The sequence below is a fragment of the Ahaetulla prasina genome, chromosome 4 (assembly GCF_028640845.1).
Source record: "Ahaetulla prasina isolate Xishuangbanna chromosome 4, ASM2864084v1, whole genome shotgun sequence".
NCBI lineage: Eukaryota > Metazoa > Chordata > Lepidosauria > Squamata > Colubridae > Ahaetulla > Ahaetulla prasina.
In genome coordinates, this window is record NC_080542.1 from 954,019 (window position 1) to 977,155 (window position 23,137).

The window sequence follows — 23,137 nt, forward strand, 5'->3', positions numbered from 1 at the left end:
CCACCTGTCTGTGGATGCTGCACACCCCCTGTGGCTCTCCAAAGAGCGGGTGGGGGGCAGCCTTCTGAAGCAGGGGTCTCCAACCTTGGTCCCTGTAAGACTTGTGGACTTCAACTCCCAGAGTTCCTCAGCCAGCTTTGCTGGGAGTTGAAGTCCACAAGTCTTAAATAGAATAGAATTTTTTATTGGCCAAGTGTGATTGGACACACAAGGAATTTGTCTTGGTGCAGATGCTCTCAGTGTACATAAAAGAAAAGATACGTTCATCAAGGTACCAAGGGACCAAGGTTGGAGACCCTTGTTCTGAAGAGTCCAGCTTTATCCATGAAAGCCTGCTGGGTGACTTTGGGCCAATCACCAGGGGACTGGGAGTTCTAGTCTCGCCTTAGGCAGGAAACTGGCCAGGTGACTTTCTGCCAGATATTCTCTGACTTAAGCCCAACCCACCTCACAGGGTTGTTGTTGAGGCAAAAACAGGAGGAAAGGAGTCCTGTGTGCATTTGTGTTACAAAGATAGATAATGCCTTGAATTATTTAGAAAGATAATACAAGTGGAATTTTTAAAAAAGGTGCCCTTCCTTTTTGCCGATTGCCCCCCTGCCCATCTGATCAGGGCTGGTATGGAGCAAAGTCAAGGAGGAGGGTGTAGAAAGCGGGAGGCGGATCTCAAAGGAAGGGTTTTTTTATAGCCCCATCAATCTGATTGGATTGACACATTCACACAGGTAAACCTGCCTTAATTTCTGGGCAAGGGATGGCGGGGGGGACGTTTCCCTGAGTGGAGCTCCACTTGCGGAGCAAGGAGCGCATTTCCCCGAGATGCGCAACGACTTCCCAGGAGTTTGCTGCCCTGGGATCGCTGGGTGGTCTCCCATCCAAGCGCTAAACAGGCTAAAACCAGCCAAGAATTTTCACAAGAGGTGGAAGGGGGGCTCTCGTCCTCCTCCTCCTCTGTTCCGGGCCGCGCAGCGTCAGCCCCGTCGGGGACAGGCACGGCGGGAGCGCCGACGCCGCCCCGGAGCTGCGACCGGGCGCCAAGATGGACCGCGGTGGACAGCCACGTGCTCCCGACCGGGCTCTGCCGCATCCCGCCCCTCTCCCACTTCCACCCAATGGGCGCTCAGGGTGAATCCGCTCCTGTCTTCCGATTGGTTAATATCACCTCACTTCGCCGAGGCAGGAGGAATTTTTAAAAAGCGACCAGCCAATGGTGGGGCGAGGGCGTCGCAAGAGGCGCCTGAAGGAGGAGGGGCGGCCTCTCTATTCTCTGATTGGATACCCAGGATGAGAGACGACTCGTCATTGGCCACTAGGGGGAAGGGTGGGTGGAACTTAAAAGGGAACCCCGTCGGAGGGCGTTGAGCAACGCTCGGAACGGCTACTGCGCCTGCGCCGAAGGAAAGGTTCTCGGGAGAAACCCCGCCTTTCCTTTCCCATTGGCCGCGGAGGGAGGAGGAGTGTGAAGAGAAACGAGAGCTTAAGCTGAAAAAGAAGGGAGGGGGCGTGGCCAGCGCGGTTCCCCCCTCCCAACCTCCTCGCCATTGGTCGACGGGCGTAGCCGCGAGCGCCGGACAGCGGCGCGCATTGGCGCGTCCGTCGGGGTGGGCGTGGTCGAGCTCGCGCTGGGGAGGCGGCGCGTCTTTCGGCGCAGTCGCAGAGCGCACGCACGGCACGCACGGCCGTCCGTGGGGCCGGGGGGGGGGTAAGGGCGCGCGTTCCGTGAGGGGAGGTCTCTCGCTCGCTCAGCTCGGCCGCGGAGGCTGCGGGGAGCCCGCCACGAGAGGCCGAGGCCCAGGAGGAGGAGAAGGAAGAGCGCCTGAGCGAGCGGGCCGGGCCTTCCCAGGCCTCGCCCGGGGCCGGTCACGGTGGCCGAGCCGGAGGAGGCCGGGCCCCGCCCCGCCCCCATCCCCCCACCGGTGGCGGCGGCGGGGGCCCAACCCTCGCGGGGCTCCTCGCCCTTGTCGGCCGCCTCCGCCGCGGGGCCCATGGAGGGCCTGCCCGTGGAAGTGCGGGGCTCCAACGGGGCCTTCTACAAGGTGAGGGGAGGGGGGGGGAGGAGGAGGGGTTGCCATGGCGACCGGAGGGCGGGGCCCCGTCGCCTGGGAGAGCCGGGCAAAGGGGAGGGGCGTGGCGGCGGTGGGGGGTTGCAGGAGAAGAAGAAGAAGAAGAGGAGCCCGCAGGCCGGACGGCCCGAGCGAGACCCTCTCCCCACCCCAGGCCGAGGGGCAGCAGGGCGGCCTAGTGGTCCCTCTAAGAGTGGGGGGGGGTCTCCCCTCCTTTCAACCCCCCCCTAGGAAAAGAAGGGGGAGCTTCCCCCCCCCCCACGTGGCTGGCCGGGCGAGAGGGTCTCCCAGGCCTGGAAACTGTATCCCTCGGGGCTTTGATTGGCAGGGCCAGGTGGGGAGGGGGGGGTCCGGAGGGAGGACTGCCCTGGGGCTCCTTCGGGCACAGCTCCCCCCTCCCCGCCCCTCAAAACGCTCCTCCCGCCTTGTTAAAGGGATGAGGGTGGTTTCCCCAATTGTGGGGGTGGGTGGGTGAGAGAGGGAGGGCAGGGTCTTTCAAGGGCAAGGAAGTAAAAACTGCTCCTCTTCCTCTCTGTGTTAGGAAAGCTGCCTCAGCTTGTATTTTTTTTTTTTAAAAAAGGGGGGGGGACAAGGGGAGGGACCCCCAGTTTTGAAACGGGTTAGCTCTACCCCCGTAGAGACCCTTATTTATTGCCAGGAAGGGATCCCATCCTGGTAGAGGAAGGAGGGACGTTTCCTTCCCTGCCAAACAAAAAAACATCCCATCTCTTTCCAGTAACGTCTCTTTGCTGCTTTCCTTGCGGGATTTTCACTTTCCCTGAACATTTCAGATATTTTTGTTTTCAAGGGAAGCCTTGGCCAAACTCAGAAAACTACAGTGGTTACCCAGGGGAGAAACACCCAACTTTTGCGTTTCTCCGCTTTGGCTTGAGAACCACTTAAGTCTCTTTGGCTGTGTGTTGGACAGCTCCGGGATTGTTGGTTTTTTAAGACCAGGGAGTTTGCCCTCTTCGGAGGGAGGAAAGCTGGCTGTCCTTTTTCTAGAAACATGATGATGGTACAGTTGCTGGATTTGACGCCGTCTGTTCTTTAATAGCTGTGCAGGGCCGCAATCAGACATGCAGGAACGATATTGATGTGTGTGTGTGTGTAATATTCAGATAAGGAAGCAGGTACCTCGGAATGTGCAGTGTGAGTCTTTTGTTGGTCTGCATAGCAGAGAAATAAGTTTAGTATAACTGCTGGTTCCACATTGGAGTAACCTAACCTAGCGTCTTCATATTTTAGTTTAAGGGGTGGCGGTGGGATTGTGTGTTTGGCTAATTTTAGACCTCCCACCTCAAGATGGAGTCCTGCCAGACCCTGTTTGACATAGAGATGTCCACAAATCAAAGGCAGAAATCTTTTGAGGCCTAATCCTTGGCTCTCTGAGCCGGGCAGGTTATTTTCAGCCTGTTTGTATGTGCTGTGCTATGGCATCTTTATCAAGTAAGTTATTTTTAAAGTCATAAGTTTGCCATAACACAGTATTTTTTACCAGCAATCGGGCAGACCTCACATGTCCTCAAAAGACTCCGTTTGAGCAACCGGCACTGGGGGAAAGGAAGAGCCACTTTTCTCTTCATGGATTCAGAAGAAGCTTCAATCCCTGCGTCCCGTATTTGTAGCACGGCGGCTTATCCTGGATAGAAGAAGCCATTCTGCCATATTGCCAACTTCAAATCTACATCCTTGGCTGTGGTTTTCCATCCTGGCATGTTTGTTTTTTTTTAAATAAGCTTTTTTGGCATTGTGTTGTCTGCGTGGGATCTTCTCTACCTGTCTGGTTCACGCAAGACATAAGGTGGGGTGGTTTCCCACGGCCCTAGAACCCTGGCAAAGGCTAAAATTAGCCATTGTGATTTGAAAGCGAGGTCTTGGCCCACAGGAGGGTAGGATTCTGTGCTTCCAGATCCACATTTCTGTGATCCCTTTAGAACCTGTGGCTCTTCCTCACATGCCTTCCAGAGGGGCTCACACAGGGCTGAAATTCATTATCCACCATTGGAATAACGCTGGCCTTATGAACTAGCTCTGACAGTGGCACCCCACCGCTCTCTCTACCCACCAATACCTTTGCCTAGGCGAATTTGCTAACTTTAGCTTTCTTTGAGCCCCGGTCTCTGGGTGTCTTACCACCCGCCAATCTGCTTTCCCTTGGTCTTTTTCTGAAATTGTCTGGATTGTTCTGCATTTCTTAGAGATGGACTCCTGCCTTAAGTCAGGCGTAGCCCCTTCCAGGGCTAACAACTTAAGCGATGCTCTCATGTCAGATCATGGGTGCAGCCAGCCATGGGGGTTTGTGGCTTAGGGACACAAACCCTCAGGGTGTTTGGACTCAGCGACAAGGTGTTTCGTTTCCAGAAAAAGAAAAAAGAATTTGTACAGGCAGGAAATTTGCCTTGTCAGCCGCAGCTGGGTGCGATCCAAGTAGCCCTTGGTCAGAATGCCAGGGACCAGCTCCGGTAGCCGGTTCTTTCTGCTTCTCAGAAGAGGCCTGGCAGCTGCTGACCCCCAGGGCAAAGATAGCTTTCCCCCCTGGCGGAGTCTGGGTGGGAAAGGCCTCTTGCCTTTGGTGGCAAATTGCGGCCTTCTGAGAGTCGAACTAAGACCTCCTGCATCTCAGCTAGAAAAAGCGGCTGACCCCCCTGGCAAAGGGCCGATGGGAGGTGCAGACCGACCCTTAGGAAGGCATCCATCCCCCTTAGAGAGGCTTGGAAAGATTTGCCAGAACTTAAAGTCTCTTTCTAAGTTCCTGCTGCTTCAATCGGGCAAATGGGTCGCAAAGCTACTCGGCCTGTCCAGATGGTTCTGGGGGAGTCAATCCTCGCGGCAGGTCCTTGCCCTCCCAGGGCAAAGTTTTGCCCCCCTGAGGCTGATCCAGGGGTGGCTTGGCAGGAAGATGGGAGCAAAAAGAAAGAAATCAACCTTGTTAATACCCAAAAGAGAAGCAGCCCCGGAGGGCCGGCCAGGTGTGTGGTTTTCCTATCGCGAGTGAAGTTGAAACCTAAGGAAGAGATTCCCTGAACCTCGTAAGGAGGTGTCACAAGCGCAGCACAGAACACACACACAGCGAGTTTTATTTTAGACCGTCAGCATGACCCCCCCCCCGGGAGGCGGGTTGGGGGGGGGTGTCAGGTAAAGGGAGGCAGGAGATATAAATAGACTCCCGGGATGCTGGGCCTTGCCCAACGCCAGGGGAGCTGCTTAGGGCGTCTGCGCTAAATGAATGAAATGATCTTTGCTGTTGGAGAAGGGGGCAGGAAGTCCTCGACTTACGACCACCATTGCGCCCCAAATTACTCTTGCTAAACGAGGCCGTTGTTTGAATTCTGTCCCCATTTTACGATTTTTCTGGCCACCGTCGTTAAGTGAATCGCTGCGATTGTTAATGCCACGGTTGTTAAATGAATCTGGCTTCCCCCATTTTGCTTGTCAGAAGGTCGCAAAGAGGTATCACGGTACCCCGGGACATTGCGACCGTCATAAAAAGGAGTCTCTTGCCAAGCATCTGCATTTTGATCGCATAACCATGGGGATGGCTGCAACGGTCGGGAGTGTGAAAAATGGTCCTAAGTCGCTGTTGTAACTTTGAATGGTCACTAAACGAATGGTTGTAAATCGAGAACTACCTGCGACGCTCTGAAGGAGATGCAGAGACTGGTTGTGCAGACCACAGGAGAGGAAAGCATGCAGTGATCCAGTCTTGGGATCTGTTGCATAACCACAGGCTCAAGAGAGAAATCCACGGGATTCCCTTACAAAAACTGTTGATGTACAGCTGACCTCTGAGGCCCGTTTGGGCCCCTCAGAGAGCCGAGCCCTGACACATGGTGCCTGCAGGGAGGGCAACCCAACCCACACGCTGCTTCATGAAGGCTGCACAAGAGGCAGCTCAGGCCTGCTGTGGAGTTCGGGCAGTTCTTTTGTGACAAATGTACAGAATAACAGCGTTGGAAAGGGACCTTGGAGGTCTTCTAGTCCAATCCCCTGCTTGTTGTGGTCCGTCAGCAGCCTATGGAGCTGGCAACAGAGTCGGACAGCGATGAGGCTGAGGTGAGGCCAGGGCCATCGGGAAGTGAGGTGAAGACTCCAGAGCCTCCAGAGACTGATAGTAGTGAGGCAGAGGAAATGGAGGAGCCTGTTCCTAATGCCCGCATGAGAAGAGCTGCCAGAAGGCAAGAGCAGCTCAAGCAAAGAGGACAACTCGGGAGTAAGGCCAGGAGATGATTGGCCCCTCCCCTAAGGCTTAAAAGACCAGCAATGGCATTTGGGCTCTTTGCCGGAAAACAACATTGATAGCTTTGTCTTGTTGCATTCGTTTCATATTGGTGTCTTCTGAATTTTTGCCAGGAAGGGCCTTTGGCAGTTTGCCTAATTGGACTAAGGTTTGTGAGATAACTGAGGAATTTGTGTTGGGAGGCATTTGTTTTACTTTTGAGTTGAATGACGCTGGGAATGAAGTAATTCCCAGCTGTTCGAATACGTTTTGTTTTTCCAGGGACTAAGTTTATTACTATGGGCCTGGGTCACAACACTGCTGGGGCAGGAGACGCCATAGCATTTCAGACAAATGGTTGTCCAATCTTTTTTTGAAAACCTCCAGTGTTGGACCAACAACAACGTCTGGTGGCAAGCAGTTCCACTGGTTAATTGTCCTCACAGCCAGGAAGTTTCTCCTAGATTGTTTCTCTCCTTGTTTAGTTTCTTTCTCCTGCCTTCTGGTGCTTTGGAGACTAGGTTGACCCCTTCTTTGGGGCAGCCCCTTTAATATTGGAAGACCGCTGTCATGTTACCCCTAATCCTTCTTTTCACTAGAGTGGCCAGACCCAGTTCCTGCCACCGTTTTTCATATATTTTAGCCTCCAGAATCTCTAGGGCAGCTAGGGAAACTGTACACTGGAGAACAAACCCTCTTCTAGCCAACATTGCCAAGCAGGAACTGGCTTCTGAGGTTACCAGATCTGTCTTATTCCTCCTGCTCAGGGTTTCCTGCCCGTAGCCACTTTTAGAGGTGGGGACATCAACTCCCAGAATTCCCCAGCCAGCCTTGCTTGAATTCTGGGAATTGAAGTCCACTCGTCTTAAGTGGGAAATATGTCTTTCGCTTTTGTTAGCTGGTGTGGCGACATTTCCTATCAACAAAGCTCGGGCAGTTTTAAGCCAACTTTGGAGGAAGGAAGGTGGTATATCTGCCCCCTTGGAATTGGGCAGCTGGCAGAGCAGTCCTCCCCCCCCCCTCCCACCTGTTCCTTCTGTCACCCTTTGGACACGCAGGGTGTTCTGCACAATCCCAAGTTCATGTTTTCCCCTCCCTCGAGGATAAATCTACGGGTTGCCTTTCTTCTCACCCAGCTTTGTTAACAACAAGTGCCCGTCTGGCAGGGGCGGTGGGCGAAGAAGGGGAAGCTGGTGTTAACTGCACTTCCGGGAAGAAGTTTGCAAAAGTTTTCTTTGGCATCTGGCAAACAGAAGAATCCAGTCGAAGAGTCAGGGTTGAACTGAGAAGGGGGGTCCTTGGTGCTCTCTGAACTTGGGGGGTTTCCTCGCAGGCATTTCATGGCCCAACTAGGGAACCCCATCAGTGCTAGAAGGCCGTGGGGTTTGCAAAGAGGAGAAGGAGAACCCTGGGGGTCCTTGGTGTTGCCTGATCTTAGTGGCTTTCTCGCAGAGGCTTCATTACCCAAACTGGTAACATTCTCAGTGGTGGAAGGAAGGGGGCTTTATGGAGAGAAGAAGGAAGACGGGAGGAGGAGGAGAAAGGAGGAGAGGAAGAAGGAGCAGAGGGGGAGGAGGAAGAAGACTGTGAGATCCTTGGTGCTCTCTGAGTTTAACGGTTTTCTTGCGGACAATTTCATGACCCAACTAGGTAACATCATCAGTGTTAGCTGGTTGTAAATGCTCCTTATAGGGCTGCAAAGAAATCAGAGGAATCTGGATTGTTTCCCCTTTGGTGGATTACAGCATCAGATTAGCTTCCTGCCCGGTACATATCCCCGTCCCAGACTATACTGTTCCTTCAAAGATGGAAAAGGAACTAATTTAATCACACTTTGCGTTCAAGATTTGTTCTCTGCGCCTGTGTTTTATTTTTCCCTAGGAGTTCTCGAGTTTCGAGGGGCGAATCTCACATTGTTTGCTTGGATGGTATATAAACTGGGCACTTGAGAAGTTTGTCTCCTTGTCCTGGAATTGCCTCAGACCTTTGGGAAAGTGGAAGAGAAGCCATTCCCAATAAACAGATGGGAAGAAGAAGTCAGGACCTAGCTCTGGTTTCGGGGTGGGGAGGGGGTCCCCTAAGTCACATTCCCTCTCGGACTAGGTGGCCGGAATGCCCATCTCAGAATTAATTTACCTGTGACAAGGAATAGGTGGGTGAGAAGATCGGCTAAACTCAGGCTGGTGTTGAAACCTCTGAGAATCGCTTGTGCCCACTTTGCCCTCCTGAGGGGGTGGTTGACAACATGCATGAAGCTGACCTGGGGGGGGGAGGGCAGGAGGGGTGCACAAACAGCCCCCAGGACCTTCTTCGCATGCCTGGCTGACCTGCTGCAAGGACCTGATTGGCAAGTCCAGCTAATCCCCACAGCTGGAGGCTTCCGAAAGGCAAGGTTTCTAGACGCAAGAGAGTTTTGTATAGTTGGGAGACCCTCTCCGGACCCTAAAGTAGCCAGAGTCTGGGGGTGGGCATGGAACCTCTGGGCCCCCAACCCAAGTGCGTTTTGCTTGGGTGGGTTAAGAATCAAGCAGATAATGCAACATGGTTTTCCCTCCTAACTTCATCCCATGTGTAAAAGTTGTCTAGTCTTGGTCTCTCTCACTGCCTCAGAATAATTTTGTTTTTTGCAAAATCACAGTTGCCAGTAATGTCGCTTCTGAGTCGTCGTCCCCCCCCTTCTCTGATTCCAGCGCTTGATTTTACCCCAAGCCTCAATTTCTGCAGTCTTGATTCCAAGATGTTCCCTTGGTCCAGCTTGGTCATCATCTTGCTGATTGGGGAGGTCTCTGCGCTTCGCTTAAAACTTGACCAAGGGCTTTAAATGATGGTAACACGGAGCCTTCTTGTCTTTTTTTCTTCTTCCCCTGCAGGGTTTTGTGAAAGATGTACACGAAGATTCGGTCACAATCTCCTTTGAGAACAAGTGAGTGTTTGACACCCCCCCCCCCCCCCCCACATGGTCTCTTTGTCACAGGAGGTGGGAGAAGAGCTGGCAGGGGCAGGCCCCGCCCTGTTTAGTGGATAGCTTTGGGGCAGGGGTTACTCAGAGGATACCTGACTAAGCATTCAGGTCTCCCTGTGCTCTTACAAAGAATGGTCTCCCTGGCAGGGTTCCCTCTGGCTGCCTTCAGAAATCCTGGATTCCGGGGTTTGGTTCACAGCCACCATCTCAGCCATTGTTAAGCCACGATAATGGAATACTTGCTTTGGCACTGCGTCTTACGTGGACGCCATGTTTGATCAACCCTCCGCTTTCGTCTGGCCTGGTCCTCTTACATCAGAATGAACGGCTTGGCCTTCTCCAAATGTCGAGCGCGGAAGACTTTCTCTTTCTTCCTTTCCACGCTCAACTCCCGGAAAAGGCCAACCAGTTTATCCTGGAAAACTCTCCGGAGACAGTGGGCTCGTTGACAGGGTGCCTGGCTTTCGGAAGCCTCTTCGGCCACGCTCCTTTATCTTGTTTTCCTTTTCCAATTTTAAGTTATGACTTTTACGCTGCTTCCATCGGTTTGCCTTATTTTATTCATCAACTCGCTGCCCGTCTCACCGAAGGAGACTCAGGGTGGCGCACAGCCAACGGGTGAAAACCCAGAGATATAAAAAAAGCATAAAATGTCACACTGAAATATTATAAAAATATTATAAAGAGAGCTACCCATCATTGAAGGCAGATATAAATCATTTTATTTTATAGTGGGTATTGAATAGATGAAAGTGCCAGATTAATAATATAATTATTATTATATATTAATAAGTAACTATATATATAATATTAGTATTATTATTATTATCATCATCATCATCATCGGGGCACTTGGTACAATGTCCAAGAATTTTATAAGCTACATCAACAAATTGCAGCTTCCTGCATTAACACCAATGGAACTGCAAAAAACTGCACTGCTTGGAACATTGTACATCTTAAGAAGGTCCTTGGTTGATACCTAGAAGGCTGGTAGCAGCCCCTATCAACCCATCAGTGCCAGTCAATCAGTGCCAGTCAATTTATATTGATATATTGACCATCAATTGTGTTGTAAATGTTGTACCTTGATGAAGGTATCTTTTCTTTTATGTACACTGAGAGTGTATGCGCCAAGACAAATTCCTTGTGTGTCCAATCACACTTGGCCAATAAAAATTCTATTCTATTCTATTCTATTTGTGATGCCTTTTTGAATGTTCAGTGACTTTCATGTTTAATGAATAAAAGTTTATAATAATAATAATAAAAGAAGAAGATATTTTTAAAGAAGATTTTAATTTTAAGAAGATACTTGGTGGATACCTATCAGCCCAGTCAATGATATTTCTGATCCATTTTTAAATGTCCAGTTGACTTGTTTCCTGTTTAATGAGTAAAAGAGATGATGATGGTGATAATAATAATAAAGCTATTTTATTAATAGTAATAATAATAAACAATATAAATAAAAGTTATAATAATAATAAAACTCAGTTTAATGAACAAAGTATAAAGCTGTCAGCACTGAGCAGAGTAATGTCTTAAGCCAGACAAATTCCTGGCACGGTTGTTACCTCCCTGAGGCCCAGATCCTTACCTGGGAAAACCTTGTCTTGACCTTCAGCCATTCCCCTCCCCTCCCCTCCCCTCCTCACTGTTTAGGGCCTCCGTCCACTTCTGGGCATGCTCAGCCAAAGTTTGGACCCTTGGTAGCTGCAGCCTACTTGAAATGGCTTTGCCTGTTCTGAGAGAGCAGAGGTTACAGGGCAGTCCTCGACTTATGACCACAACCAAGCCCCCACGTTTGTCACTAAGAGAGACATCCGTTAAGTCAATTTTGCCCCACTTTACGGCCTTCTTTACCCTAGTCGTTAAGCGAATCACTTAACAGTTGTTCAGTTAGTAACCTGTTGGTTAAGTGGATCCGGCTTCCCTGTTGTCAGAAGGTCGTGAAAGGGGATCCTGTGATCCAGGAACCCTGCGACCGTCGTAAATACGAGTCAGCTTCTGAGCATCTGAATTTGGTCACGTGACCGGGGGGGGGGAGGATGAGGCCGCAAAGCTTGCAACTGTGAAAAAGGGCCCTAACCCAAGTCCCTTTTTTCAGGTCTGTCGTAACTTCGAACGGTCACTAAATGAACTGTTTTAAGTCGAGGACTTCCTGTAATCAAACTTGGATGCCTGAGTTGTTTCTGGCCAAATGCCAGTCCGGTTTCTCTTTCTTTTAAACGGGGCGGGGGGTGTCTTCTTTGTTTTAATTGGAGGGGAGAGACCCCCCCCCCTGCTGAAAGAGTTCAGGGCAAGCCCTCCGTTCTTTGGCGGGAGGGGACACAGGACAGGTTGCCAAGAGCCCTCGCAAAGCAGGGCACAGCAGCCTTGAGTTGGTGGGGTGGCAGTGGGTCTCCCACCGAAGCCCCCGGAGGAACAGGCCCAGCCTCAGAGGTTACTAGAAGCTGGAACTAAGGAGACGTTTCCTGACAGTGACGACAGTGAACCGGTGGAACGGCTTGCCACCAGAAGTTGTGGCTGCTCCCTCACTGGAGGCTTTCCAGAAGAGATTGGACAACCATTTCTCTGAAATAGTGTCGGGTCACCTGCCTGAGCAGGGGGTTGGACTAGATGACCTCTGAAGGCCCTTCCCATTCTGTTATTCTCTCAGAGTCCGTTCTTCTGGATTTGTGAAAAGGAGGGTGGGTGGATTGACTGTGTGTGCGTGTGCTGAGATAAGAATGACAACGCTCCAACTTCTTGGCCCAGCCACAGCCAGATGACTCAGGGCATCCCGCAGCAGCTGAGCCACTTTATCCTTCCCTCCCATTGTTGCAGGAGGGGGGTCGGCCTGCCTGCCCTCCGGCTTCTGTTCCCCACGCTTGGGAGGGGGGGGGGTCTAGGCCCAAGGTTGCTTTCTCCAGGCCACTTCCCTGGCAGCCAAGGCCATGCCTCGGTCAGCTGGTTGGATGTAGCTCCTGCCAGCTGCTGCCTGCCCACCTGCCCGGCTTCTTCCCTGGGTGTGGGTGTGTGTAGAAAGGCTGGCTAGCCCTGCAGCACCATGGCCAGTTCCCAGGGCTGCAGGCTCTCCGCAGGGGCCTTGGGGAAGGGCGGTGTGTGTGTGTGAAGAAGCAAAGCCCTTCCCAGCCTCACCCTGCAGCCTGATTCTGCTCAGGGTGGGCACTTCCACTTCCCTCCCCTCCCCCAGGCTCCTGAAGGTGGAGGGTTGTTTTTTTATTTTAAATCCCGGCTGAAATAAACCACCATTGCAAATTGTGGCTTGTTCCCTTCTGATGATTCGGGGAGCCAGGGAGGAGAACAAGCGCCCCCTTTTTTCCAGGTCTAGCTGGCCAGGCTGGCCGACGCTTGACCCCTGGAAAGGGAGAGGGGGGCTACAGCCGGCCTTGCAGCAGCCCAACTCACAGCTGGACGGACTCTTAAAGCCATTTTCTTTCTCCCGTCTTACACGACTTCAGATGGCGTCTCCCTCTCTCGGCGGAAAGGCTAATAGGAGCCGGGGTCAGATACGGAAGCGCCCAACTCCGTAGCCAGCGGTGGGCAGCCCAGAGAGCGCAGTTATTTATCAGTCTATTGCATTATACATTCACATCGTATTTCAGTGCAAATGTAAGATACAAAACGAGAATAGAAAATCTGAAATCTTGAGAGGAAGATTGGGAACCTACACCGAAGTTGCAAAATATCATTTCTTACTCGGGAAGTCGGCAAAATCTCCATGATAGATTCTGCCACTGGGTGCCAGAGAGGTTGTTTTTTGGCCCCACGGTCACAATTAGGTGACGGACTTGTAGAGGGCATAGAACACAAAGTAATAGGGCTGGTAGGGACCTCGGAGGTCTTCTAGTCCAGCCCCTAATGGCTTTCCGGAATGCCCTCTCCTCTGATTCTTGACGGTTGATTCCCCATTAAGCCTGGAGCTTCTTCGGTCCTTGTTCTTGCTGATCTGGTCTTGTCTTTTTCTAGCTGGCAGCCAGAACGTCAAATCCCCTTTGGTGACGTGCGGCTGCCCCCACCCACAGATTACAGTAAAGAGATCTCGGAAGGGGACGAGGTGGAGGTGAGTCCCGGCTATTTCGGTGGGGGGGGGGCAGGGCAGTCCTGGAGGGAAGGGGCCGGCTCGGCTCAAACCTTTTGTGTTTTTAGGTTTATTCCCGCGCGAACGAGCACGAGCCCTGCGGCTGGTGGCTGGCCAGAGTCCGGATGATGAAAGGGGATGTAAGTCTGTCTCTCTGTCTCTCTCTCTCTCTTTCATCCAGCTGCGCCTGGGGTGGCAGGGGGCCAGCCCCTTTAATCATGAGGAGGAGGAGGAGGAGAATTTAGAATTAGGGTAAAGCAAATAAACTTCACTTTGAGGAAAAATGGCAGGAATAACTTAGCATTGGGAGATTTGGCATCTAGCTGATCTTCGTGTTTCTCAACCTCGGCCGGACTTCCAACTGCCAGAATTCCCCAGCTAGCCTTGGGAGTTGTAGGCTGTGCATTTCGAAGCGGTCAAGGTTGAGATGCTCTGTCTTAGAAGGCAAGTAGGGTTCGGACTTGGAGACCAAGAGGGCTCACAGAGCAGGCTCTAGAATGGGCAGGGCAGGGCCAAGGAAGGCTCCCTGTTTCCACAAAGCCTTTGGGATCAAACTGTCAGAGGGAGGGGCTGTTTCAGGAAATATCCCACCTCTCTCTGGAAAAAAATTGCCCTCCCTCCCTCCCTTTCTCCTCTGTCTTTCTTTCTTTTTCTTTCTTTCTTTCTTTCTTTCTTTCTTTCTTTCTTTCTTTCTTTCTTTCTTTCTTTCTTTCTTTCTTTCTTTCTTTCTCCTCCCACCTTTTTCCTTCCTTTTCTCCCTTCCTTTCTCCTCCACCTACCTTTCCTTCCTTCCTTTTCTCTTCCTTCCATTTCTCCCTCCCTCCTCCTTCCTTCCTCCTCCCACCTTCCCTCCTTCCTTTGTTCCTTTCTCTTCTTCCTTTCCCTCCCTCCCTCTCTCTCTCTTTCTTACTTTTTCCCCTTCCAGTTGCAATATTTAGACAGATTTTGCGTGCGAGTTCTTTTCATCTTTGTCTCCTTTGGGGAGTTCCCTCACTTTTCTCACCAGCGGTGCCTCTTGGAGAGCTGCCCGTTCCCCTCCCTCCTCTGCTTCCCGTCCGACCTCACCCTCTCTTGCAGTTTTACGTCATAGAATACGCGGCTTGCGATGCCATCTACAACGAAATCGTCACCCTGGAGCGATTGCGGCCCGTCAACCCCAGCAAAGTGGCCACCAAGTGCAGCTTCTTCAAGTGCACAATTGCAGTCCCAGAAGACCTCAAGGAGGCGTGAGTGTCCTAGGCGGGAATTTGCGGGTCCGCCTGGCGGAAAATTGCCAGTTGTTGGCCAAATCTGGCCTTTTTATGCTTTGTAGGCTCAACTCAAAACTTGGGATCCCCCCCCCCAGCTCTTGATTCTTTCTCGGAAAGGAGAGTGGAGCCCAGGGGCTTTGGCTGGTGGCTTTGGAATTGGGATGGGCAACCTCGGCCACTTTTAAGACTTCTGGACTTCCAACTCCCAGAATCCCCCGGTCAGCAAAGGTTCGAACAGCACTCCGCATGGACTACATTGGTCCTATCCTTTGTAACTTTCTGAATAGATGGTGGGAATGCAGTAGCTGTAATATGAGTAGTCCTCGACTTACGAGCACAATTCAGTCCAAAGTATCTGTTGTTAAGTGAGTTTTACCTCATTTTGTGACCCTTCTTGCCAGCGTTGTTAAGTGAATTTCTGCCGTTTATAAGTTTAATAACCTGGTGGGTTAAGCGAATTTGGCCTTCCCCGTTGAGTTTGCTTGTCAGAAGGTCGCCAAAGAGGATCGTGGGACACACACACACACACACACACACGGGACACTGCGACCGTCATAAGTATGAACCGGTTGCCAAACCCCTGGATTCTGATCACGTGACCACAGGGGTGATGCCACAGTCGTGTGACAAACGGTCACAAGTCACTTTTTTTCCATGCCGTTGCAACTTTGAACAACCTGTTGTAAGTCGAGGACTTCAGCAAAGTGAAAAAAGAGCCAGCTGGGGAATTCTGGGAGTTGAAGTCCACAGGTCTTAAAAGCCGCCAAGGTTTGGAAACTCTACTTTGGGACCAAGAGCTGCTGCAGCCTCTGGAGGTTCTCGGCCATCCAGGTGACGGTTGTCCCAAAGGCAACTGGACTTCCTGGTTTTTTCCTTTGGAAGACGTTTCCCTTCTCATCCACGGAGCTTCTTCGGCTCTGACTGGAGGGTGGTGGGGAAGGGAAGAAGGAGCACATCTGAAGAGCCAAAGAAACTCCTTGGTAGGAAAGACCCAGACTGCCTACGGGACCGCCTACTGCTACCGAATACCTCTCACCGACCCGTGCGCTCTCATAGAGAGGGTCTCCTCAGGGTGCCGTCAGCGAGGCAATGTCGTCTGGCGACACCCAGGGGAAGGGCCTTCTCTGTGGGTGCTCCCACCCTCTGGAACGAACTACCCCCCGGACTTCGTCAGCTTTCGGACCTCCGGACCTTCCGCCGCGGGCTTAAAACATACCTATTTAATTGTGCAGGACTGAGCTAGATTTTAAATTTATGGGTTTTAATTGGGTTTTATTTTTATATTTTAATAACGGGCTTATAGAATAAGTTTTTTAATTGTTTTTATATTGTATTTATGTGTTTATGTGTTTTTTAAGTGCCTGTAAACCGCCCTGAGTCCTTCGGGAGATAGGGCGGTATATAAATATGATTAATAAATAAATAAATAAATAAGACAGGCCCTGTTGCCTCCTGGAAAAAAAGCAAGTGGCTGCTTCTCTCCAGGGTGCTGCTAAATGGCCTTCTCCCCCCCCCCCACTTTGTCCCCCCCCCCCCCCACAGCTGCACCAATGAAAATGTGCACAAGGAATTCAAGAAGGCGGTGGGGGCAGATTCCATCTTCCTCAGTCCCACCAGCAGCGAACTCATCATCCTGGTAAGAAGCCACCCTTTGGGGGGGTGGGGGGTGCGCGTGCTGGGGTAAGTGTCAGTCCACGGAACGGTTTGGCCGAAGGACCTGGTGCCACAGGAATGCCCGGGACAGGCGGTCCTCGACTTATGACGATAGTTGAGCCCAGAATTTCCATGCCTAAGCAGAACACTTGTTCAGTGACTCGCGTCCAATTTTGCGACCCTTCCCCCCCCCTCCCCCCCCGGTGGCTATTCAGTGAGTTAAGGCAGTCGTTAAGCGAATTGTGTGGTCTTTAAGCGAATCCAGCTTGCCCGGTCAGAAAGGGTCACGATTGGCGAGTCGCAGAACCCCCCCAGGACACTGCGACCGTCGTAAATACAGGCCGAGCACCCAAATTGTGACCACAGAAATGCTGGAATGGTCATGAATGTGAAACCCCGTCATAAGTTGTAAGTGAAGAACTACCCCTAGTAATTGGCTAAGCCCTGTTCTTGACTGCCCTCTGGTGGCCATGTGTAGAAAGGCTGTTACATTCAGAGGTGACTCAGTTCAACCTTCCTAAAATTGGTGAATGACGCTCAGGATCTCTTTTATTCTAATTCATGAACAGTTTGTTGTTCCGCACCCAGAACACCCTGGGCAGCGGTCTTTTGGCATCAGAGTAATAGAATAACAGAGTTGGAAGGGACCTGGGAGGTCTTCTAGTCCAACCTTCCGCTCAAGCAGGGGACCTTATACCATTCCAGACAAGTGGCTGTCCAGTCTCTTCTTAAATGCCTCTGGTATTGGAGCATCCACAACGTCTGGTGGCAAGCTGTTCCCCTGGTTAATTGTCCTCGCTGCTAGGAAGTTTCTCCTCAATTCCAGGTTGCTTCTCTCCTTGAAGCATCTAGTTAGCATCTCTGCTAAATATATTCCACGTAAACTTAATTGGATTCAGAACTGCGCTCTCTTGAACTCAGCAGATGCTTTTACGCAGATAATCCAGTTGGCTGTACACATCGCTTTTTCAGTCTGTCCCGAAGAGCTAAAATCACAGAGAAATTCTTGAATGGAGCTTCTGTTTTTTAAGCAATTCAGGGATTTTTTGTCTCTCTGGGTTGCAGAGAGTTGTTTTCCTCCTTGCGAACGCAAACTTAAGGCCTGATTCCTCCTGGCTGCTGGTCCAGGAACGGGGGGGCTACAGCTGCTTCCCCCCCTCTTCTCTCTTTAGTCCACGAACGAGTCCACCGTCAAGAGGGCGGCTCTGCTGGGCGACATGCACCTGCGCAGCATCCGAACAAAACTCATGCTGATGTCGCGCAACGAGGAGGCCAACAAACACTTGGAGGTCAGAGAGGGATGGGGAGCGAGGGGGAAAGCAGGCGGGCCCGTGGGGGGGGGGGCTCTGGGCCTGAAAGCAGTGGCTCAACCCACTCAAAAGCACTGGTATTTTACATGGAGACCTCGTATATCTGCTTCTGGGAGCCCCAAATGTTTTGGATCCGGTCCCACAGCTGGGGAGGAGGGTGGGAGGGGAGAAGTGGGGCGCAGGCCATTTGGAAGGGCTGCCCCCCCCTCGCCCCCCCGATTCCCATCGGTCTCCCTCCTTCCTTGCAGACGAGCAAGCAGCTGGCCTCGGCCTTCCAGGAGGAGTTCACGGTGCGCGAGGACCTGATGGGCCTGGCCATCGGCACCCACGGCGCCAACATCCAGCAGGCCCGTAAAGTGGTGGGCGTCACCGCCATCGAGTTGGACGAGGAGACCTGCACCTTCCGCATCTACGGGGAGGTGAGGAGATGATGTGTGAGTGTGTGTGTGTTTGTGTGAGAGGGGTCTGGCACCCTCTCCCACCAAGCAGGCCTGGGCTCTCTCTCTCTCGCCCCCACTTCAGAGCCAGGAAGTCTGTGTTGGGGGGCACAAATGGCAGCCGGTTCCCCATAGGGTGAATTGGGTGACCAGAGTTTAACACAAGGAGCTACATCTGGAGCTGAAGTCCCACAGCAAGTTCGGCGTTGAAAGAGTTTTTTCTTTTTAAAGAAACTAGGATAATACAGGGAGTCCTCAACTTATGACCCAACTGGGCCCCGAATTTCTATCATTAATTGAGTTGTGCCCATCGCTTGCCAGGTTTGTTAAGTGAATCGCTTGCAGTTGATAAATTAGTAGCCTGGTTGTTAAGTTCCAGGGGGAAGTGTAAAAAAGGGTCATAAGTCAGATTTTTCAGTGCCGTTGTAACTTCAAATGGCCACTAAGCGAACTGTTGTAAGTCAAGGACTGCGTGTAAGCATTTGTCCATCCAACAGCTCCAGAGAGAGATGAGGAAGAGGAAGGGAGGATGGGCTGCTCCTTGGTGGAAGGGGTGGGGTGGGGTGGGGCTGACCATCTCCTGGGCCGGTAACCTGAGGATGCCCAGCCTGTGCAGGACGCTGCTGTGGCTCATGGCGTCATAAGGGTGAGTCAGTGGTCTCCCTGTTTTGCCCTTAGACCCCCGAAGCCTGCAAGCAGGCCAGGAGCTTCCTGGAATTCTCAGAGGATTCGGTCCAGGTGCCCCGGAATCTGGTCGGTGAGTAAAACAATCTGGTCCCTTCTCCACGCCATCTGGGTTCCCCTGCGGCCTCCCCAAATATATTTCCTCGGCTCTTGGCTTGATGGGCAGCACCAGCCGGTCACTTGGGCTCTCCGGACCCTCTCAGGCCAGCTGGGGAACTCTGGGAGTCCACCAGTCTTAAAAGTGGCCAAAGTGGGAGACCCCTGGTCTAAGGGTTTGACCCCTGGGCTGTGCAGAATAGCTCGCCAGCCTCTGACCGAGCATCCCTTCTGGCCACGCTACGGAGGCGCCTCCTCGGTGGTGGTGGTGGTGGGGGCCATCTGGTCCCCCTTCAAGGCAAGACGGCACCAGCGGGCTCCCCGTTTGGCTGAGCTCCAAGCCGGGTGAGGTGGCCCCAGGCACCTCTGCCTTCTGCCCTTCTCTTAATGGCCCTGCTTGCTCTCTCTCTCTCCCTCTCTCTCTGCAGGAAAGGTGATAGGCAAGAATGGGAAGGTCATCCAGGAGATTGTGGACAAATCCGGCGTGGTCCGAGTGCGGGTGGAAGGGGACAACGACAAGAAGAACCCTCGGGAGGAGGTAACGTCGAGCCAATTGCACCAGGCCGGGCCCCACTCTCAAAACAGGGTCATTTCCGACCGTATTTGTAGCTCGGGGCGCAACTGTGGGGTCCTCAGTGCTTACGGGCGTTTCATGACCCAGCTAGGTGATACCATCATGATAAGTGCACTGATGACGTTCCCTAGTTGGGTCATGAAACATCTTCAAGGAAATGACCCAGCTCAGAGGGTCCCCAGGGCCATTTGCGCCCCTTCTTCCCAGGAGCCTTTCCTGCCCCTCCTTGACTGCCCGTCTCCTTCTAGGCCAGCCTGAGACAAGGGCAGGCACGCCAGGCCCTCCCACCCCTTGCTCCTTTCAGGGGTCCTGCGGGGCAGCCCCTTGGGTTGCTGTGGCTGCGAGGATGCCCAGCTGACCCCTGAGCCCCCTCCCCTCCCTCTCTGGGCTTCCTCTATCCCCTTCGCCTCCTCTCTGCTTTGTCCACGTCCTCCTCAAAACGAACGATGCAGCCTCACCTGGGCCTTTGCCCCTCCTCCCCCTCCCCACCAAGACCCCCCACTCCTGGGGCGGAGAGGCCTTGCCACCATCTTCCCTCTTCCTCTTCCTCCCTTCTCTCTGCAGGGCATGGTGCCCTTCATCTTTGTGGGGACGCGAGAGAACATCAGCAACGCCCAGGCCCTGCTGGAATACCACCTCTCCTACCTCCAGGCAAGACCCAAAGGGCGGATCCTGGGCAAGCAGGACCCCCCCTCCCTTCCCCCATTTCTCCAGGGTCCCCCTGCCTGGCCTGAGCCCTCCAGCCCCTCCTCAACCCTCCTCTTCCTCCTCCCTGGACAGGAAGTGGAGCAGCTGCGCCTGGAGAGACTGCAGATCGACGAGCAGCTGCGCCAGATCGGGCTGGGCTTCCGGCCCCTCTCCAGCCGCGGGGACAAAGAGCGGGGGGGCTACACCACGGACGAGAGCTCCTCCTCCCTGCACAGCACCAGGACTTACGGCGGCAGCTACGGCGGGCGCGGCCGGGGGCGCCGGGGACCCAATTCTGGCTACGGTGAGCAGGGCAGCCTCGTGCCTCTCCCCTGGGACCCCCAACGAAGCCCCGGGGGCCCCAGGACAAAACCTCCTCCTCTCGCCCTCCCCCCACCAGCTACCAACTCGGATGCCTCCAACACCTCTGAGACGGAGTCGGAGAAGAGGGAGGACTACGAGGGCCCGCCCCCCGGCGATCGGGACCCTCGCCTGGAAGACGGCCGGCGGCGGACAGGGGCAGGGCGAGGCCGGGGTCCCGCTCCAGCCCCTCGTGGGAGCAGCAGCAAGTACCCCACCTCCTCCATCAGCTCAGGTACAGGCCTGCCTCCTCGGGGGTGGCGCTCGGCAGGAGAGGCAGCCCCGGGGTTGGAGGGAGATGGCCAGGAAGGGGGCCTCTGCCTGCCCCACAGCCGGACGGAGGACGAGCCCGTCTGCCAACCCGCCCTTCCTCTCCGCAGTCTTGAGAGACCCCGACAGCAACCCGTACAGCCTGCTGGAGAACACCGAGAACGACCAGAACGCAGACACCGACGGCAGCGAGTCCCAGGCCCTCGGCAACCGCCGGCGACGCTCCCGCCGACGTCGCACCGACGAAGACACCACCGTCATGGACGGGGCCCTGGAGTCGGACAACACCTCCGTCAACGAGAACGGCACCGGTGAGAGCCGGCTCTTGGGGGGGGGGGAACCACCCTCTGACCCCAGAGGAAAGCAGGCTGGCTGGCCCTTCGAGGTGGGGGCCTCTCCTTTGCAGGACCCCCCCCCCTCTTTCCGTGGCCCCACGGCTTCCAGGCAATGCCCCTCTTCCCTCCGTCGGGGGAGGGGGGGAAGACCCCTCCCTCTCAACGCCCCCCCCCGCCCGCCCCTCCTTTCTTTTTAACCCAGAGGAGGAGTCGAAGCCGCAGAGACGCAACCGAAGCCGACGGCGCCGTAACCGTGGCAACCGCGTGGACAGCTCCATCAGCCGGGATCGCCAGCCGGGTAAGAATCGGACGGCATCCTAGGCAGTCCTCGACCTAATGACAGCTCACTTAGTGACCGAAGTCACAACGGCGCTGAAAAAAGGGGACTTATGTCCGTTTTCACCCTCTCCTCTCCGCAGTGACCGTCGCAGACTACATATCCCGAGCCGAGTCTCAGAGCCGCCAGGGACCCCCCCGCAGGGAGAGCCAGGAGAAGACCCCCGAGGGCGGCAACCCCCCCAAGCAGAAGGTAAGGGGGGGAGCCCTGAGGAGGGCAGGGGGGGGGTCCCAGGGGGTTGAAGGCAGAGAAGCCAAAGTCCCTCTCGTCCCCCGTCTTCCAGGGAGAGGCAGGCAGCAAGATGGTCAACGGCCCTTCGGAGAACGGGGAGCACAGCGCTGCGGCTGGGGGCGAGGTGGAGGTGGCCGCCCTGGTCAACGGGGTGTCCTAAGGGCCCTGCCGGTGCCTCCTCTTCCTCCTCTCCACCAAACGATCCCTCCTTCCCACCTGCTTGCAACACCATCTTCAAGAGAAACGAAATAAACAACCACGACCAGTCTCGTTCAACGAAACAAAACAAACCATCATTTAAACCAGAACAAACCGACATCCACACACACCCCCTCCCCCGACCCCAGGTATTTCCTCTCGTGCGCGTTCCAAGCTTGCCAAAGACGCGGGAAAAAAACCTTTCTGTGCCGCGGCTCTTAAAAACGCATCCTGGTTAAAAGTGTTGGCGATGGTAGCCGGGTAGGGGAGTCCGAAACCCCCCCCTCCCCAATCCTGGTTTGTTTCTGCCCTCTTGTGTGTGAAAGGGGACGGAGGGGGGGGAGTGTCTCCGAGGCTACCTGAGCTGGTCCTTGTCCCCCCCCCCTCCCGAGAGGTGCTGAGAAGGGAGTGTGTGCGGTGGGGGGGGCGGGTGTGAAAATACAATGGCTTTTCACACATCTTTTTTTTTGGGGGGGGTGACTTTAAAACTTTTTTTGTTTTGTTTTTGTTTTGAAACAAATGTGAGAAAGAAAAAAAAATAAATATAAATAAAACCGGCTATTCAAAACTTGGGGAAGGAAGAGGGGGGAGCAACCTGTGCCTTCTGATAACGCAAACACACACACACACACAGACAGGGACACACAAAAGCCGAGTGCTTTGTTTTCTTCTTTTTGTTTCTTTCTTTTGCTTCTTGGAGGAGGGGTCCCGTCCTGGGAGAGCCAGCCCCCCCCCCCCCGCCCCCAGGAAGAGGAGGGGCAGAGGGTCTGAGGGCCCCCAGGGGTCCAAGCTGAGTCGGGGGAGGCAGCCCTTGCCCGGCTAGGGAGGGGGAAAAAAAAGGGGGGGGAGAACGGCCTGCAGCCTGGCCCCTCTTCGGGGGTCCTCCCTGGCGGCCCCCCCCTCCCCCATTTTCTTTCCCCTTTCTGAAAACACTGTGCAAGAGAAGAGCCGGCGGGGCCGCCTGGCCTGGCGGTCTGAAGTTTGTGTGTTTGTGGGTGGGGGAAATGGGGGGGGTGGGATTTGATCTGTGACGGTTGAGACTATTTATTTTTCACTGTACAGTATTTAAAAAGAGAAATAAAAAAAAACAACCTGTGAGATTCCCTGGTGGTTTTTTACATTTCCGTCCGGTTCCACGGAGGGCCAGGACTGCCACGGTGGGGAAGGGGCTTACTGGGACCTTACGCAGGGGAAGGGGGAGGGCTCTGAGCCTCCCAGCATCTCCAGTTAAAACCAGTTGCTGGTTGAGTCGAGAACTGGCAACAGAATTAAAGTTGAGACCCCCTTAGGTCAATCAGAACAGAGCTGGAAGGGGCCCTTGAGGTCATCGACTCCAACCCCCCAAGTTACAGCAAAAAGCATCACTTGAATTAAGGACAAGGAG

General features: G+C 53.7%; 1 protein-coding gene across 1 annotated transcript; it reads left to right on the top strand.

The window, feature by feature from the left end:
* The first annotated feature begins 1,692 nt into the window (after positions 1–1,692).
* On the top strand, positions 1,693–22,806 carry FXR2 (FMR1 autosomal homolog 2). The gene is made up of 17 exons (XM_058181954.1): positions 1,693–2,036; positions 9,153–9,205; positions 13,220–13,313; positions 13,400–13,471; positions 14,409–14,557; positions 16,124–16,217; positions 17,407–17,523; positions 17,793–17,963; positions 18,660–18,738; positions 19,190–19,299; positions 19,900–19,986; positions 20,116–20,326; positions 20,423–20,617; positions 20,763–20,963; positions 21,190–21,285; positions 21,407–21,516; positions 21,608–22,806. The coding sequence occupies exons 1-17, from the start codon at positions 1,986–1,988 to the stop codon at positions 21,713–21,715; spliced, it is 1,998 nt and encodes a 665-aa protein (XP_058037937.1). The 5' UTR covers positions 1,693–1,985; the 3' UTR covers positions 21,716–22,806.
* The last annotated feature ends 331 nt before the right edge of the window (positions 22,807–23,137 follow it).